The sequence below is a fragment of the Orbicella faveolata genome, unplaced genomic scaffold (genome assembly GCF_042242905.1).
Source record: "Orbicella faveolata isolate gen_17 unplaced genomic scaffold, um_ofav_v1 contig_47, whole genome shotgun sequence".
In the NCBI taxonomy this organism is placed as follows: Eukaryota; Metazoa; Cnidaria; class Anthozoa; order Scleractinia; family Merulinidae; genus Orbicella; species Orbicella faveolata.
The window spans coordinates 18,335,203-18,355,000 of NW_028301577.1; the positions used below are offsets into that span (position 1 = coordinate 18,335,203).

The window sequence follows — 19,798 nt, forward strand, 5'->3', positions numbered from 1 at the left end:
TCAAACCCACGACCCTCTCGATACTGGTGCAATGCTCTCCCAACTAAGCTATCAAAGCCACATGAGAGCGGTTGTGTGTTGGTTGTCCCTTTATGTTCATTGGACGTAATACTTGGCTCAAGTATGTAAATTCCATAGTAATAGATGTCCAACAATAGCAATTAAATGTAGACATGATGATAGATATGATTGCAGCCATAACACTACTGGAAAAAGATCTGAAAAAATTTGAAAAAATTGACCTGTTAAAAATACTGATTACTCTCTTCACAGTTCCAATTGACTCTACAAAAGGAATCAAGATGTTATATGTATTTGTGGACATCAAATTGGACGCCAGCCATTTTAATTTGTAGACACAGTCAGGTACAACTTTGAAGCTGGGACATCATTGGCGATAGTGAGCACGATACAATTTGTGGCAACTCTTCAGGTATGTCAACTGTTAGATTTGATTGTATGAATCGGTTGTTTAACATTTTAGAAAATTGGTGGCCATGAATTCCCTTCTGGCATTTTGGAATAAAAATCAATAAAAATATCTATACCCTACCCATGAAGGGTTATTGAGTTTGAAGCCCCCACCCTCCCCTCCCAGCCCCTTACTCAGAAGATCACTGTCCTCTTGGCCTCCCTCTTCCAATCTCCTGTTAATGGTACTTGTGTGGATATTTTCTAGAGCCACGCATTCAGCACCTTTTAAATTCCATTTTCCCATTTGAGTGCAAAACTACATGCTCCTTCATACAGAATTTAAGTTATGCTTAACTAGGTATAATCTTCCTTTTGTGTTCATCATGCAGGCCGTGTATGAAGATTTGTGTAAAGACTACAAGGTGGAGATTCCACAGTGTAAGCCCTTGTCCCCTGGAGAGATTCTTGACTGTACAGCTCCTAGAATAAAACACAAAGATGCTTTCATGTAAGATAGTGAGGCTCAGAATCTTCATATTTCTGGCTTGAAATTCAAAGGGCTGTGCAAGTTACACTGTAAGCCTTATTAGCATTTATTAACTGAAATACAAATTTTATAGTACAGTTTACAGCTGTACAGTCAAACTCATATCCACTCATTTGCCTAGAATAAGCAACATTCCAAGATTGTCTCAAGTGACTTGCAGGGGTTTCACTTAACGATTTCAGCAGGAAGGCTATTTTATCTGAACTCCTTTATAAAAAAACTTTCCTCTAGATGGTCAAACCAGTTGGAATAGGCAAAATCGTCCTCATAGCCAGTCGATTTTCCCGATGTCCGGCCCTTAATGAAAACCCTGCCCTGTACTCCTAAAGGTGTTTTGCATTCTTCAATGTAATTACACGTAGCAATGATTGTGAGACTCCCCAAATTACCTTCAAATGCAGTTCTTTACATTTTGTAGTAGTTTTAACATTTATTGCAGATTAAGAATTTTAAGAAAACGACAAAACGTTTGAGTTTATAAAACATGTTTCGACAGAAACTTCTGTCATCCTCAGCTGACCCAAGTGCATGTTCCATTTCCTTGTACCACACTGATGAACGTTTTATGCATGACCCGAGAAACGTTGCCAATTGCTGTCAGTGCTACAAATAGACATACCAAGCAAGTCACGTTCAACCTGTTAAAAATGTGTTAAAAAAAGAAAAAAAGAACTGTACAATGTTCAAACCTTCACTCTAGAAGCAATAATTATTTACCTCCCATGATAGTGAGACAGCTGTCTGGTTTTCCAGTTAGGACAACGTACATTACACTGACATTACTTGCCAAAAAGTTTAATTTCGAGCAAAGCAAGTGTCCGAAAACTTTCAAGCGTCTGAAATATTAACAGTACAATGTAAAACTTTGAAGTAGTTCCAAAGTGCCAAGTTTCCTTTATGCCGGGATTTATGGAGTGAACTCTAGTTGAGACACGACTTGACATACGTAACGGCTTGATAGAATTTGTTTTATTTTCTTGTTGGTTTATCTGTAAAACCTTGACAGTGCAGTAAAAGTAACATCTTTTGATGTTGTTTCAGTCTAATTCGTGTTTTGTATGGCTATCCGTAAATTTACGGTAGCTATGTTTCAGCAAAGTGTCCTAAATTTTTGTCTGAAATTTGTCCGAAATGAGATAAAAAGTGTATGGAAATAAAACGTCCAACATGTTTTGCAAGTAATGTAGATAATACATTTTCCCAAGCTTTGTAAACTGCTAATTTCTATTTTCTGTGGCCTGCTGACCCAGATTTTAGATTATTGAAGCCATTGACCAGTATTCTTCATTGTTTTAGTTATCTTGGAGATGGAAGGTTTCATCTGGAAGCTGTAATGATTGCTAACCCGTCTATACCAGCGTACAGGTACGAAACTTAAAAAGAATCAAGGGGTAGTGTCATGCCACATCTGATTGCTCCAGATGGCAGTTCTTTAAAAAAAAAAAAAGAATTCAAGATAAATTATTCTAACTCATATCTTCAAGTTAAAAGTACAAGAGGCAGAATTTCTTCAATTTGCCATTTCCACATCCCCCATAATACGCCTTGTTTGCCCCCCAAAATTCTCCATAACCTTTGTTTCCCGTTTCTCCTGGGTATTACAGTCATCCCAAGAGAAACTGAAGACAATGCTTATGCAAAATTTTGGGGGGGCAAACTAGGTGTATTATGGGGGATGTGGAAATGGCGAATAAACAAATGAACAAAAATGACTCTTAAAATAGTCAGTAGCTTAGCAGTGTGTGGTTGTTAACAAAGTGATGGCCGCTCCTTTGCGTTTTCGAAGTGTCTGTGAAGAGGATTTAGATAAATTTTTGAACGACTAATATATATTTATACTAAAACAGATTATTCGCTCTCGATTTCTATGCAAGATGGAAATCCCGAGCTCATAATGTAATTGTTAAGTATAGACGTGTACTGTTCAATCGCTAGGGAAGTCTGGCCTGTAATTACTGTATATTGCAAAGAATTGGTTGGGAGGGAGGGGGGATGGGGAGGGGAAGGGGAAGGGGAAGGGTGAGGTGGGAGGGGGGGTTGCGGGACTAGCATCCTATCAAGTAACAATAACAATACTCCTGCAATGGTCTATCCATGCTACAGACTGAAAAAGGAATGACGAAGAGCCCAAGGCTTGTTTGGCTTGTCAACAGAACGTTTTGTCATTTACAGGGTTGCCAGAGGTTAGGAAATGGCCAGGGAAAAATAAAATTCTTCAAGGTCAGGGAAAAATCTGGGAATTTTATTCTGAGTCAGGAAAAAATTGACATTTTGAAGAAAAGTCAGGGGAAATTGAAATATCTTAACACGGCTGACTTAATACCATTGAAGGCTGGAAGGAACATTTGGTATCACTGTGATCTCAATGATATTTTTCCTAAAAGAAGGAAATTTTTTTTTTCCTAAAAGAAAGAAATTTGTTGAAAACTCATCCGTCTTAATGAACGAGTAGAAATTAGGGCGGCTCTACGTTCATGCTAGAAGCCGCTACTATATCTGACATTTTGTGTTGATCAGGGAAATTTTAATATTTTTATCAGGGAAAAGTCAGGAAATTTTGAAAAGTGACGTTTGTGGGAAGCATGCATTCATCATTGCATGATAATATTTATTCCCGTTTCACAGGTACTGTTGCAGCCGCATTTAATTGTTATTTTTTCCGTTTGTGCGTGCATTCTTTCGTGATCATCGCATTCTTTTCGTTTATCTCGCTTTCACGTTATCGATGTTCTGTTAGGTTTTTTCGCATAATTTTGCTTTGTTTCAGTCCCCTTTTGTATGCGTCTTTCTAGTTTATTTGTGCATTTTCTTCGCGACGCTACCGTCATCTCGTCTCGTTTACCTCCCTGCCGTTTTCCTTTTTTTTTACGTGTACCTTAGCTTCCTAGTCATACAACGTTTGTAAGTATCGTCTACCTTCGGCTCGTTATTTCTGTTTCTTTTATTGTATTCGTCTATAACTTGTAATTTATTTTGTTTGTAGCAACCGCTCCCTTTTCATCGCTTCTGTTCGCACTCGTTAAATTGTACATTTCGACTTAGCGGTTAAAGGCCAAGTAGCGTGTTGGACGTTGACTACAATAGGTACGATCCATACAGTAAAGTATTTTCCAGAGAATATTACGATATTGAAACCATGTTTAAAGCTAGAAAAGAAGCCATAAGTACCGCATCAAAGGCCAGGAAATTTGGACTTATTCTCAGCACATTAGGGAGACAAGGGAGTCCAAAGGTGTTAGAGGTACAATAGCGACCAGCAGTTTCTTTATTTCGGCGGCATATCAGGCGAGTATTTTCGAGCCCTGGTTCGTATTTTGGCGACACGCAGTCGAGCCAAAATACTCATGGCGAGACCAAACGAGCCTGAGCGTGCCGAAAAGGTACGATTAGTTATTACCGTACCCAAATTTTCGGTCAAGGGAGCATGATATCGTAGCCGTATCAGGTCAGTGACTTGATATTGCAGGATATCAGGACAGTAGACACGGCTTGTTATTGGGTAATTGCGAATTTGGGTACGGTAAAAAATTAAATTGCATCGTAGTCTAGTAGCTACAACCTCTGGGCGTATTGCTCTCCTACTTCAACTGAACTAAAGTATTTTTAACAGAAAATGTGCGGTTTTGTTTCTAGAAAAGTACGTATTTCAAATGAACGCGCGTATGTTTAATTCGTATTGGATGGGGAAATCTTCAGAAATAAAGCACATTAAGGGGAATGAAATGGCAATGTTTCTCCGTAAAGGAATTTAATGTGAAACTAAATGGCAAAAAGGAAGTGCTTTTTGTGATAAAAACAGAGACAGGGTCAGAGCGCTTGTTGTGGAGGTATTAAGGAGCCTACAAGAATGAAGATTAACTTCTTGACTTTTTAACGTTTGAAACCCTCAAAAAGAGATTGCATTTTTAACTAAATTCTTTATTATACGATTGTCATTTTCAGAATTTGGAACGGAGGTTTATCAAGGCAGGACTTGAGTATGTGATTGTGTTGATGTCTGAAATTTTCCCGGATAAACTTCGTTTGTTCGAAGATGTTGATGCGTAAGTTTCTTTTAGTGTTGAATTGTCGAATTATTTCTCTACATAGAGGACAGTTGTTATTGATTCTTGCACTAGCCACAGTCGTAACAGAGATGAAGGTAATAGAGGACTATTTTTTTCAGTCAGGAACACAATTGTAGTTTTCGGCGAATCTTCGTCGAGGTAGCCGAAGATTTTCCGATTCTTGTTTTCCATTTGGACAATAGCGCGAGTACTCGAACGATTTTACGTCGACTTAACGTCATAAGGTGAAGTTCGTAACTAGGTAACACTTTGATGCAAACCCCGTCGGGAGTACTCAAGGGAACACAAGACAGAGAGGTGCTAATGTGTGTTTTGAGCCAGACAGCGAAACACTTCATTCGCCTATTCCTTCAGTTACAGTGCAGGTGCATTAGGCAAAGGTAGCTTTTCTGTTACTCTGTCCCACCCCTACTATTTCCTAAATTACACAGCTCCTTCCCTGTGAAGTTACTTCTTTGCCGCTTAAATGTTTGTCGGTAGAATAGCTTTTCACAGAGCTGTTGCGCAATCATTTCGTATCCATTTATCAAAATTTCCTCGTGTTTATCACATTTTTTGTTCAGTTCACACTCTTACGGTTTCCTGACTCTTTGTTGAAACCAACCCGACCAAACTGTAGAACCGAACAGTGCAACCTGTTCTACTCATGAAAATAGTTATGGCTACTTAGCAGCTCAGGCACGGTATCCAGGTTATTTTGGCTATGTACAAAATTACCTTTAAATTGAAGAAAAACTGAAAAAAGTAGTTTACTAAGATAGAAAAACACCAAAGAGATAATAATAAACCATAAAGGAACAAGGATGGTTAAGGATAGAGACGATTAACACGGATTCCAAACGACGAACTTTTCAGGATGTGCAAACCGTGACGTAGCTCCTTAAGATAATCAAGCCATCGTTACTTAATGGAACTAATCTTCCATCTTATCATTTTAACAGATGGGTACAGGTGGCATGTCCACGACTGTCCATCGATTAGGGTTACGCTTTTCCTAAACCTCTCCTGTCACCTTACGAGGTAAATCAACCGTTTGTTTTTTTAATTACTTTGCTCTCCGATTTTATAAGTTCAACTTACGATTAACGTCTCGTTACCAGCAATTACATTTTCGTAGCCCATTACTCACTGCCACTATGGGCACAGCTTGACAGTGAGACCCAAGTAGGTGACTGGACGAGCAGTCGCCATCTTGGATTGCAGTTCATGTCTTAAACTTGTTTCTGAGGCACGCGTGACAGAAGGTGACGTGATGTTAATAGATTTTATTATTGATTTTTCTTACTGACCAATCCAAATTTAAGTAGTAGGAAAAATTGTTATGTCGGCCGCTTGGGAAGATGACGACACTGGCGATCTTAGTGGTTGACTGACATTGGTTCTTGTTCGCAGTCTGTTTCCATCAACAACTAGACAATTTACCTAGATCAAAGCTCACCTTGTGGTACGCATTGTGCTGCTACGAACTAACGAAGGCTCAATGTTGACTTAACTAATCTGATTGGAATTTCACAAGTTGACGGTTTGAGTGTTTCGATGGAAAAAAATTGGGAAAATCAGGCAGAGAATTCCCGCTTTTCAGGCGGTGAAAGTGAAAATAAATTCTGCAGAGAATGAAAATACATTGTGGAAATGCATTGTACGTGTACTCGCAAATTCTCAGAAGGAAATCTCTAGCAATCTGTATTAGGGAGTACCCGCTCTGACTAAGAGTTTTATGTCGACCCAACAGGCGTCAGTTGTACTTGAAGAGATTGAATGGCAACGGGATTATCCAATGGATTTCTACGCAAATGTCAGCTTGGGTCCGTGGACCGTGAATAATGAAAATAACAGACAGGTGTCTATAAGTAGGAGGAGAAAGAACTTACACACTGAAAAACTATCCTCAGAAAATATACACTCAAACATGCATAACAAAGATGGCTGTGGCGGACAAAGCACCGAATGTTGTGGAAAATGCCATCAAGAGAACCTACATAAGTTGAACAAGGTTGGCGTGAGTTAACAAGAACGCACGCAGAATGATTCAAACGACAGAAGACAGCATTCCAAATAGCAGAGATCTAACTCGCGTCCAAGTTGCGACATAAAAGGGCTGTTGAAATATTTAAACGAAATAATATCTCGTCCGTAATTCTACAATTATACAAGCTGCTACCAGCGTATTGTAAAATATACCGTGAAAAAAGAGTCAAAATGGCAATGGCTAAACGAACGTTCACCCACAGCAATTTCCCAGGAACTGCAAATGAAAAATAAAATGTATGCAATCGTAACTGTAGCAGATTCATACTTATTATAATCATATGGTAGAGCGAGGTTGAAAACGAAACCACCTCTTGGGCTTTGATTAAGTGCAAACAAATATGCGACAGCTCAAATTCAGACTTCTTTTCTTCTTACGGGCGTACCCTTAAAAGATCAATTTCCCCTGATATATACATTGCCATTTTCCTCTTTATCCCCTGGTCCATGATTCTCTTCAGTATTCTCGTTATTTTTCTGTTTGACAATGACTCGATATTGTAAGGAGAAATTAGAATTCGATCGCCCTTGAGACAAAAACAACATTAGGGTTGGCTATCATCTTGATTGAGACACATTAATTTTGACTGTTGCGCATTTTCTCCCATTATATTTAAGTATTACATAGCTTCAAAAACTTCGTGAGCCTCCAAGGTTTGAATTCTATTAGGTGGTAAAATACATTGGAAATTAAACAGAAAAAAGTCAAAAGGGGGGGGGGGGAGGGTGAATAAACAAAAACGATAAAAAAGAACAAAAAATTGTTGAAAGGAATTTGTATCAGAACATAGTATGTCTTTGGCATGTGTTTGTCCAACTGATATTCCTTGGAAGGCAGATTGCGCATGAGATGGTTTTCGTCAGAGGACTGTAATTTTTAAAGAACTGAACTGGTCGTTACTAATGAGGTTGTCATAAAGCCAGACAGTGACGTTCACATTTGTTTGTTGATTGTCACCGTCATCATAACGATTGTCACTGCATTTCACTGCATTTCAAGTTCTCGTCTGCGAGCCACACAGTTTTAGTGTCGACCGGGTACAGGAGACATCAGAAATTTGAACATAGACCAGCCAACTGAGCTAATAGTTTCTGCGGAGCCCACCCAATCATCACTGTTTCCATGGGTTGGGGGTGATCGCTTGAAAAATTTGTCTTGGCGGACGACGTACAAGTCGTTATCCGGCATGAAGAAGAGAAACTGAAAATCCTCCCAGCCCCCTGTGCCAATTTGTGAAGGGGTTACTAACCAGCAGTTAGCTGGATCCGTGGGAGGAGAACGCCGATACAGGTTTCCTTTAATGACTCCGTACAAGGTGCCTATTGGATCGAAGAAGAGGAATTTGAAGATTGACCACCCGTCGGATCCCACAAGTGATGCTATACCAAGCCATTTAGGGTCAGTCCCTGGGAATCCAGGCGGGAGCCTCTTATAAAACTTACTTTTGTAAACACCATACAGTATACCGTCAGGATCAAAGAAAAGGAACTGGAAGCACCTCCGTCCCACATTTCCGATAAGGGTGGCTTGGTTGATCCACTCTCTAGCCGAGGAGCCTTGAGGAGACGGCCCCTTGTAGAACTTGTCATTCATAACACATATCAGGTACCGTCTGGATGGAAGAATAGATGTTCGAAGTCGTTCCAGCCATCTGTTCCGATTTCTTTAGCTGTTCCAAGCCAGTCGGGGCTGGCACATTGTGGTGAAGTCCTCACGTAGAATTTGCCATCATGGTTCACGACACCAAAGAGTTCAAGACATGCCATGATACTACAAAAAAATAATAATAAAAATAAAAAAAACCAGACCAGTTCATCATTTTTATTGATTACCTTGTAGGTAATTTAACCTTGGTTTAACGTCTTGGGGCCTGTTTACAAGGAGGGTTACCCTAGCAAGCGGGTTAGCCCTAGCTGGAGGGCAAACGAAATTCGGGTTTACAAGCAAAATTTCACAGGTAGGGTAACCCTACAACCCGGGACAACTTAATGCAAGGAGTCTGGAAACAATTAGAAAGTTAACTCGGGTTGGCAGGTTAACCCTACCTGGAGTATTTACAGGGGTAAAAGTTGACGCGCCTGCTAGGGTAACCCTAGCACGCAGATAGGGTAACCCGCCTACCCGGGTAACCCTAGCTGCCTTGTAAACACGATGAAGAAAAAAGAGGGAATGTGTGAGTGCTAGGGTAACCCGCTTGGCAGGGTAACCCTCTTGCTAGGGTAACCCTCTCCTCGTAAACAGTCCTTTACTATCCTTTGCACATTATGCTCGCCAAAAGTCCAGATTTTGTTGTTTTTTAATAGGGAGACTTAGACAGGTGTGACACATTTACCTGCAATCGTTTCAGTTCGTATTATTTTTTCTCTAAATTAATACAAGCCACTTAACTCCAGGTGGTGGGTTTGCATGTTTTACCTTGCTTTGTGTTACACTTGAGTGATGTAGAGCTCTTTTATCTTCTCTTGTGCTGCATGAATTATTAACGTAATTTTGAACATGACTTAGATTTATGAAGACCGAAGTTTGACTTGGCACCAATAACAACTCGAACAGAATTTGCAAGGTGTGACAACCTATACAGAAGTAAACACGACACGAAGGACCGAACCAATATAACTGTACTAGTCACAATTAAGCTCCAAATACAGTGTAACGGTTTTTCCTAATCACTAGGATAAAGATACAGTGGAACCCCGTTATTCCGGTCAACAACGGGCCACAAAAGTCTGGCCGTATTGACGGGGTGGCCATATTAAAGAGTTCTTTAAATAAGAAAATGACTGACTGAGCTTTTTTTCGGGCTTGAATAAAATGGCCGTAATAACGTGACCGTATTCACGGGGTGGTCGTAAGGCGGGGTTCCACTCAACCTCGTTCCCAGGGTCTTTTCCCAAGCCAAGGAAAAGACCCTGGGAACGAGCTGAGGTTGGGTTCCACTGTACAATCCTTTTGTAAGTCTAGGTAATACCGCTGAACCAGTGGTATACCGTCGGCAACTAAGCGTGATCAAGCGAGCGAACGGTTGAGTAATGTTGGTATGAACAGATGAAACACTTTAGAATCAGTGGGTCTTTCTCTCTCATTTCGAATTTCCACCGCCACAATAGTCTGTAGAATTCAGCTCTGTAATCCGACCACTCTGCCTTATAGTACAGTACAAATAGATACAAGGAAAAAGTGGCCTTCTTGCTCGAGATACGATTAAATCTGCTAAAATTGAAAAATGTGAGATATATTGCGTTGGTGAAAAGTGTTAATTCAAGCTTCCAAGGACGATATGTATTCTTGACAACTATGAGGTGTGCTTTTAAATTTCGGTCTAAGCCGAAACAATTCAAGGAGTTGTGGCAAGTCTCTAGTCGAATCTTAACAGTTAAAGGTGTTGTGACATTTGACAATTCTGTGAAGTAATTGTGACAAGCATTATTCGAGTCTTGGCTCTAATGCACAAACCTCTTAAGTCATCGTCTTAATTTTGCATATTCTGTTCTGCGATGAGCATGGCGCTTACACTGATAAACGCGAAATATGGTGACGCTATTTACTTACATCTGTCTAATTCGGCTGAAACCTTGTCATGAAATTTTAATAATGAATGGCTCCATCTTATAACGTAATAGCGAAGCGTTTAGTAAGAATACCTGTGGATAATTAAAAGGTATTTTCGAAGGGAAATAGCAAATTCTGCTGCATCCAAAAATATACCTCTTCAAAACTCATGAGCAAACGCCACTTGCCTCGGGTTATAGTACTTAGGCCGTTCCAAAGCTAGGTAACACGCTCTCTCAAGATAACAAGATGTATCCAATAGCTTCCACTGGAAAACAGCTGTGGGCAAGAGCCTAAGTGGCCGCGCTAAAGCCTACGGGATTATTTTGGGGACCCCAATAATCAATTCAAATAAGATTTTGATCAGACAATTGCTTTTATGAGTGTTGATATTGACAGAGCTGCTTGAAGTCATATAAACTGCAAGTGCTAATTCCTTTTAAACGATATTATTTCTGGCATAGTCTTAATTCTGCTCCCACTACAATTTCTTCAACTGACAAATCTTAATTTAAATTCAGATAATGGTCACATGCTTCATCTGGCATTTCGAGTGTTGGTATTCCTAACTTGCAGAATAGGCCGTGGCTATAGTGAGAGCTAGCGCGGAGTGCAAGAAATGAGGCAACCAAGACTTGGATGGTGCTTAGTAGGGAGGTCATCTACTGGGTACGTTCCAGATCTATGTGTTCATTACAACCTTACTCGAAAGACGAGTATAAAGGAAAGATCTCAAAAGTGTTCGTCATTCCCCTTTTATTTCTTGGTATTAACTCGTACAAAGAAAGAAACCCATAAACCATTTACTGATCTAGTGACCATTACAGTTACGTTTGACAGTCTATATTTTAATCCGATGTGTGTTCCCATCTACTGCCTGCACTGTTGCAGAGGCGACATCAGGTATTTGAACACAGACCAGCCACCTGTGCCAATCATCTTCGCGGAGCGCAACCAGTTATCACCTCTATGGGTTGGGACTGATCGTTTGTAGAACCTGCCACTGTGAACGCCGTACAAGTCACCATCAGCCATGAAGAAAAGGAACTGAAAACGATTCCAGCCGCCAGTGCCAATGAGTGTGGCTGATCGTAGCCAGTTGTCACTCGCAAATTTGGGAGGAGCCCTCTTGAGAAACTTGCCGTTTTCCACGCCGTATAAGATTCCCCGTGGGTCGAAGAAGAGAAACTGAAAGACCGACCATCGACCTGACCCCACCAGTGTGGCGGATCTAATCCAGTTGTCACGACGGGAAGTTGGTGGGAACCTTTTGTACAACTTATTTCCATAAACGCCATACAGCACTCCCTTAGGATCAAAGAAGAGGAACTTGAAGGCGTTCCAACCACTTCCAATCTGGGTGGCTTTTTTGATCCAGTCTGCGGCCCAGGAGCCCTGACGAGGTGGCCCCTTGTAGAACTTGCCATTCCAAACACCATATAAGGTACCATCTGGGTGGAAGAACAGGAATTGGAAGTCATTCCAACCCGCTGTCCCTATTACTCTGGCTGATCCAAGCCAATTGTCTTTGGCATATTGGGGAGGAGTTCTCGCGTAGAGTTTACCATTTGTCACTCCAAACAGCAGATTCTTGCAAGCTGGGGAGCTGGAACAAAGGAGACAAGACGAAATGATTTAATCATTTTAATGCTGCATGTAGATGTGAAAATCTGCTGCTTCATTAAGGAAACACCCACTAATTCCCTAATTTGCTTGCCAACCCTCTCGGCTTAGTGCAATGTATACAGATTTTGATGGTATCCGTTGAAACACTGGAAGTATCATTAACAATATAGGCTTTTTAAGATGCCAAACTTGTTTAAACACTGTAGAGCTTGGTTTGTTTCATGTAAATAGTGTTTTGATAGTTTAATCATGTGGTATTGTACGCATCCAAAACCTTTTGAAACATCGGTTCGAATATAACCCAAGTATTGTTTGAAACGCAAAAAGATGACATTAAATAAGCATGGCCGGGTACGTGTAAAAAAAACTCGATAGCAAAAAGATATGAACTCGGAGATTCAAAAGTTTACCAAAATTTTGACATCCTGTCTCGAAATTAAATTTGAAGAGTTCCTCCAAAATACTTGTTCTACTCTACCCCGTAGAATATTTTAATCCTATATCTTTGGATATTTGGTGGCATCTGGCGATATAATAGAGGAATCTGAAAGAAAACGTTCGATAATCATCCGGACCCTTTTAAGAAACGCGTTTCCTATAACTTTCTTCAGTCCTTTAATTCTGATACCTACCAGCTAATGGCTCCAAAAACACTCAGCAAAAGGCACAGATGCAACTTGACGTCCATGATTAACCTAGGAAATAAATTTATACTTATTTAGTCGAATAAATTACCGGTTGTTGATAATTAAAACATGCATATGCACTATCTTTGTACTTTGTGATCTCTACATCGGGAGTTAATTCCAGGAGATTTATCGGAAATATTTTCTGACGACTCTATAACATTTTAATAATACTTTTGGGTCATATTGTTGAAACTCCAGAATCTTTGAAGTTCCTCTTGCAAACTATGCCGGATATTGTCGGATTATTTTAAGTGACTTGCTAGCAAAAATGCACTTTCTTTAAACTATTTAGACTAGTCAGATTTCGTAGCCATAATGCTGTAAAGAAATCCTAAACAAGATAGAAGATAAATTTGTACCCAAGTCACCTAGTCAGCATTAGAACAACTTGATTTACACAACAAAAGCGGTGAGGTCTGTATGAAAACAAGGTCACCTCCCGCCTCGCTGCCATTCAAAGGCCAGGTCACCGAGCAGACAACTCTAAAATGGTCTATTGGCAGTCAATAACTCAATATTGATATTTTTCATTCCCATTTCGCTTTGTCCACCTCGTTTACCTTGAATACATCAAGTTCCACAGTCTTGGTAACGGCAATTGTTTTCAAAGGAATTCCAAAGGTAGAAAAGGTGTGAAATTTCCATATATGTTCGTTTAGACGTGGTAAAAGGGGACTGATTTTATTTTTACTTTCTGCGTGATTCTTTGAAAATTCCTCGAGAATTGGAAGCGCTTGGTGTTATAATAGTCTATACTGACAAATATTCGCCAAATAAGCGAATCACTTTGTAGGAAAAGACATTTCGTCGCAAGAATGTAACTCTGTAATGTTTAATAACCATTTAAGAGCGTTTCATCAGTTTTGCAAATCACAAGGTGAGGCTCAACGACTTTGAGACTTAAATACTTCCTGCGTTTCCCGAAAAAGCGTGTCCTCAACGGCTTTCTATCTGACCAAAAATTTTGAGGACGAAACTCATTTTCGAAAATTGTGAATGGCCTGGAGGCTGTCTTCTTTTTAGGAAATATGAGAAACCGTTTCTAGTTCTGTACATTTAACCAGAAAATGCTGTTTCATTTTCTAATGAGAATGTTTTGAATTTCAAACTAAAATTGTAGGAAAGAGCCTCATGTTAGAGTTGATAACCACTGCACAATTGGACATTATAGCATGCGAGAAAAACATTCAGAAAGTGATACGTATAGGTCTCTTTGTAATTATAAGGAGTTGCCAAGAGATGACTCGATCTTCTCAGTTCCGAACGCTTCGGGAACCCAAGACTCCGAGGAAGAGAAGTTAAAGCGCCTGTAACATATCAAGGCAAAGAAAACCTGGCTAAACTCAGACAACCTATTTATCACCGAAACTGCACCACTCTACCGGTAATTGTTCATTTAAAAAAAAAAGCATTTCCTTGTGAAAACATGTGCCTTGTACTCAGAAAAAAATAGTAAAAAGTCTGCAACATGCCAAGTTCGCCATGTATAGAGAGTTTAAAACTTAGTTCGTGAACGGCGGTGTCAATAACGCAGTAACATTGCAATCCTTGATCTTTCTACCTACCTGTGATATTCGTGAAGAAAATGGGCACTGTACTGTTTGAAAATCTGCAGAAAAGAAATACATGCAAATAAGCAGTCAGTTTTTCGATTGTAGTTTCAATTTTAGTTGAAGGAGAAAATTTGAAACGTGAAAGTTCTTAGCGTATCCCACCTGTTTTACTCTGGAAAACAGACTGTCTAAATTACAGTGAAAACGGCGATTAAAACCAGTTGTGGGTGTGGATGGTCAAAATTGTCGCCTTTCCATTGGTGCGTTGATGACATTTCTAATTATTATTTAGCTGCATTCAAATGGTGAAATGTGTTCTACTTATTAAACTGCGTGGGATATTGTTATTTCTCAGGTAGACATAGAGCCGGTTTCAAGCTGTTTTAATACTGAAATAAATAACCTGCCTTCAGCCTGTGATCATCGGGGAGGCAAGGTATGATCGCATCTTAGAAAATAGAGGACAAACTAGATTTCCTCAACCAAGTTTTTGCGAAATGACAACTTACGATAATGAGGGTAGTGCATCATTGAACAACGCAACATGAACCACGGTTACGAAGAAGCATTTGACACGCTAAAATAAAGCGGCGGCTGCACAAATACGGGTCCCGTACAGCAATCTCGCAGTTGTCCACTTGTTTTCGCCCGAAAACATGTACCTTCGTGTGTCGCTTGTATTTTAAAACCAGTTTCAAAACCGTTGGTTTATGCACTGCAAACGGACGACAACGCAAGCAAAGACATAATTCGGCCAAAAAAAACTGTGACTCCCGCTGTAACTAATATGTCTAATATTTGGTCATACAGATCTTTTCCTCGCGATCCTTAGGAGGTTGTTTAACTTTACCTTCTTATGTTACGCGAACAATTACTAGTAGATATTTTTTGTGGGTTATTTTATGGACAAAAACCTTGACGCATGCCTATAAAAAAACAAAGCACAATATTTTTTCTGAGAGCAAAATATAGGAAAGGTACGCCGAGATCACACAATAGTAAGCTAGAATTTAACTTCGGAACTGCCTGCGCCTTTCGGAATGATTACGCCCAGCAAATTGTGTACCGTTTTTTAAACAAACTACTTGACGCTCTTTTGCAAACATGTAGGTTTAGTAAAATAGTAGCAGTGGTTAAAAAGTATCGAGTTTGGGAAATATGCTGAGAACTCGATCTTTGTTATAGCAAAAGAAATCGATCTTTACGTTTTCTTTGTTTTCATGATTGACAGCATTCAAAGGATAGCACTTGTTCTTCAAGATGTTTAGTCTAGGTTTTATAAGCGAAAACTCTTTCACAGCCTTCACAATGGCAACTGGTTTACCGCAGAAATGTAAACCCGTCAAGATCTCTAAAATGTGTTTGTATTGATTTCGTTCTATCAGTGCGTTCTTTCGCAATATCCTACGTTAGTCAGTGTCGCTCTTAATAATTTGTTAACGGTTTGTTTAGTGAGATTGGGTTATTGTAATTTCTCAGCCAATCATGGTGACAATTAAATCCCCAATGTCATCTCAGTTTTTATTTTGTTTTATTTTTGACAAATTTCATTTAATGGCAAAATAATTTATTTCACTGAGATATAATAATAATATTATTATCGAAATAAAGAAAGAAAATAAAGAAATATCCTTTGTTTGCCCTCGTTTTGTGTACAAACGACAAAGACATGTAAAGTAGGGCCAAGCAATTAGATATTGGAAGTAAATAATTTAATGAATCGCAACACGATTAAAAGCCGCAACTGGCAAGAGGCAAACCACTGTACTCGTGTTTTGTTTTGTTTTTAATGTTTTGTTTTTAACAGAAATGCTCAGTAATTCATTTCAATTGTAATGAACTGTTGATAAAAAAAAATGTTGCCAGTCCCAGCCTGTAAACCTATCACTAAAGATAAATAAACCAAGAAATTATTCCTGCTAACGAAGTGCAAATCAGCCGCCCTTCGAGAAGTGACCATATTAGCTAGACGGAGAAGAGAAGGAGGAACAGACGTTTTTCGCGAGTGGAAGTCGTAGGGAATGAGCTAATTTCATGGGATAAAAGAAATGAGAGCTTTTCTTCTTGTACAAGCGCCATTTCCCTCCAACTACTAGGGTCATCTTAATTCATAGAAGGAAGAAACAACTCACCAAACCAGAGAGGATCTAAATGCGCCAATCAACACTGTTAAAAACCAACCAATCACAGCGAAGCATTGAGCTCTAGGTGAGGCGTAACCAGGCGACTTAGTCGAAACTCAAAAGTCTCGGCGCCGCTCTCAACCTAGATGAGACGTCATATTTTATTTCCGCGAGGACTGAAATAAAATTTATTTCCGCGAGGAAATTCTCGAGTGAAATTCAACTCGTTCTAACCAATCCCCGCTGCGCCGGTTGCAGCCGCGGTGGCTTAGTCAGAACCAGCGTATGTAAATTGTTTGTTTTTCTTGCAGCAGGTCAGTCAAATTTTTTTCATTTCCTGGTTGGGGCCAGAGTAGTTTAACAGATAGTACTGGTTCTTTTTTCGGTCTGTGGGTAACGAAAGCTGTTACTGAGTTCTACGGTCTTGAAATTAAACAGCCTTTCAATTAGAGCGGATGGATAAAGATTTCGACGAGCTTGTTTGTCTAGGTTATTGTATTCTTGCTCAGTAAAATAGCGTTCGTTTTGGACTTAGACGGGCTGATATGGAGCTGTGGCGACGTTTACTTTTACGTGCATAGGTTTGTCTCTGAATAACCCAGGGGTTATTTTTGAGTTCTAGAGTCTTGAAACTAAATTGCAAAAAGCTTGCCTTTGCGTTTGAACGGCTCAGTAAAGATTACGATAAGCGTTGGTCCAGGTCATTGTATTCCTACACAGTAAAATTGACGTTGCCGTTTCGTTTTTGTTTTTTCAGTCTAGTGCAAGATCATGGTGTTCGGTCGTTCTATTTTCCTGAACAGGACCGCGATCTTGCTGAAACAATTCCTAGCTGTCATAGCTCTTTAAAAGCGAGGAAACATGTTTCCAGAAACATATTTTTACTTTCTGCGTGATTCTTTGAAAATTCCTCGAGAATTGGAAGCGCTTGGTGTTATAATAGTCTATACTGACAAATATTCGCCAAATAAGCGAATCACTTTGTAGGAAAAGACATTTCGTCGCAAGAATGTAACTCTGTAATGTTTAATAACCATTTAAGAGCGTTTCATCAGTTTTGCAAATCACAAGGTGAGGCTCAACGACTTTGAGACTTAAATACTTCCTGCGTTTCCCGAAAAAGCGTGTCCTCAACGGCTTTCTATCTGACCAAAAATTTTGAGGACGAAACTCATTTTCGAAAATTGTGAATGGCCTGGAGGCTGTCTTCTTTTTAGGAAATATGAGAAACCGTTTCTAGTTCTGTACATTTAACCAGAAAATGCTGTTTCATTTGCTAATGAGAATGTTTTGAATTTCAAACTAAAATTGTAGGAAAGAGCCTCATGTTAGAGTTGATAACCACTGCACAATTGGACATTATAGCATGCGAGAAAAACATTCAGAAAGTGATACGTATAGGTCTCTTTGTAATTATTAGGAGTTGCCAAGAGATGACTCGATCTTCTCAGTTCCGAACGCTTCGGGAACCCAAGACTCCGAGGAGGAGAAGTTAAAGCGCCGTGACATATCAAGGCAAAGAAAACCTGGCTAAACTCAGACAACCTATTTATCACCGAAACTGCATGCACTCTACCGGTAATTGCTCATTTAAAAAAAAAAGCATTTCCTTGTGAAAACATGTGCCTTGTACTCAGAAAAAATTAGTAAAAAGCCTGCAACATGCCAAGTTCGCCATGAATAGAGAGTTTAAAACTTAGTTCGTGAACGGCGGTGTCAATAACGCAGTAACATTGCAATCCTTTATCTTTCTACCTACCCGTGATATTCGTGAAGAAAATGGGCACTGTACTGTTTGAAAATCTGCAGAAAAGGAATACATGCAAATAAGCAGTCAGTTTTTCAATTGTAGTTTCAATTTTAGTTGAAGGAGAAAATTTGAAACGGGAAAGTTCTTAGCGTATCCTACAAGTTTTACTCTGGAAAACAGACTGTCTAAATTACAGTGAAAACGGCGATTAAAACCAGTTGTGGGTACGGATGGCCAAAATTGTCGTCTTTCCATTGGTTTTTTGATGACATTTCTCGTTATTGTTTGGCTGCATTCAAATGGTGAAATGTGCTCTACTTATTAAACTTTTTGGGGTTTCTATTAGTTGTTGACAGTTCGACCTTTGCTCCCGCAGTGGATAAGCCAAACACTCTTTCATAGCCTTGGTAATGACCATTGCTTTGTAAGAATTCAAAAGCCGACACGATCTTCAAAAGGCGCTTACATCTATTTCCTGATAACAGTTCTTTCTTTCCTGATATTCTGCGTTTGTCATAATTAAATTAACATTCGAAGTAACAGTAACAGTGTCGTTCTTTAAAAATTCTTAATGCTGTGATTAAAGAGATTGTTACCCCGGCAACAAATGTTTAGGTATTGTTATTTCTCAGGTAGACATAGGGCCGGTTTCGAGCTGTTTTAATACTAAAATAAATAACCTGCCTTCAAGCTGTGATCATCGGGGAGGCAAGGTATGATCGCATCTTAGAAAATAGAGGACAAACTAGATTTCCTCAACCAAGTTTTTGCGAAATGACAACTTACGATAATGAGGATAGTACATCATTGAACAACGCAACATGAGCCACAGTTACGAAGAAGCATTTGACAATTTTCCCGCTAAAATTTAATTAAAGCGGCGGCTGCACAAATACGGGTCACGTACTGCAATCTCGCGGTTGTCCACTTGTTTGCGCCCGAAAACATGTACCTTCGTGTGTCGCTTGTATTTTAAAACCAGTTTCAAAACCGTTGGCTTATGCACTGCAAACGGACGACAACGCAAGCAAAGACATAAATCGGCAAAAAAACTGTGACTCCCACTGTAACTAATATGTCTAATATTTGGTCATACAGATCTTTTCCTCGCGATCCTTAGGAGGTTGTTTAACTTTACCTTCGTATGTTACGCGAACAATTACTAGTAGATATTTTTTATGGGTTATTTTATGGACAAAACCCTTGACGCATGCCTATAAAAAAACAAAGCACAATATTTTTTCTGAGAGCAAAATATAGGAAAGGTACGCCGAGATCACACAATAGTAAGCTAGAATTTAACTTCGGAACTGCCTGCGCCTTTCGGAATGATTACGCCCAGCAAATTTTGTGTACCGTTTTTGAACAAACTACCTAACGCTCTTTGGTAAATATGTAGGTTTAGTAAAATAGTAGCAGTGGTTAAAAAGTATCGAGTTTGGTAAATATGC

The 19,798-nt window shown here is 39.5% G+C and overlaps 1 protein-coding gene and 2 pseudogenes across 3 annotated transcripts in view; 1 reads left to right on the forward strand and 2 right to left on the reverse strand.

Moving 5' to 3' along the window:
* The first annotated feature begins 94 nt into the window (after positions 1-94).
* LOC149097456 (2-(3-amino-3-carboxypropyl)histidine synthase subunit 1-like) lies at positions 95-7,307 on the forward strand (annotated as a pseudogene).
* A 773-nt stretch (positions 7,308-8,080) lies between these two features.
* Positions 8,081-8,823, reverse strand: LOC149097457 (uncharacterized; annotated as a pseudogene).
* Positions 8,824-11,345: 2,522 nt separating this feature from the next.
* The window catches only part of LOC149097458 (uncharacterized), a 36,034-nt gene continuing 27,581 nt past the window's right edge, over positions 11,346-19,798 (reverse strand). Inside the window, exons 2-4 of one of the 3 annotated variants that reach the window (XM_089279309.1) lie at positions 14,487-14,530; positions 12,865-12,927; positions 11,346-12,212 (exon numbers count right to left, since the gene is read on the reverse strand). In XM_089279309.1, the coding sequence (XP_089135435.1) occupies positions 11,477-12,212; positions 12,865-12,920 (792 nt within the window). In that variant the 5' untranslated portion in view covers positions 12,921-12,927; positions 14,487-14,530 and the 3' untranslated portion in view covers positions 11,346-11,476. Of the gene's footprint in view, positions 12,213-12,864; positions 12,928-13,481; positions 13,541-14,486; positions 14,531-18,356; positions 18,387-19,798 lie in introns of those variants that run through there. The other 2 variants (XM_089279310.1, XM_089279308.1) reach the window with 2 other exon arrangements.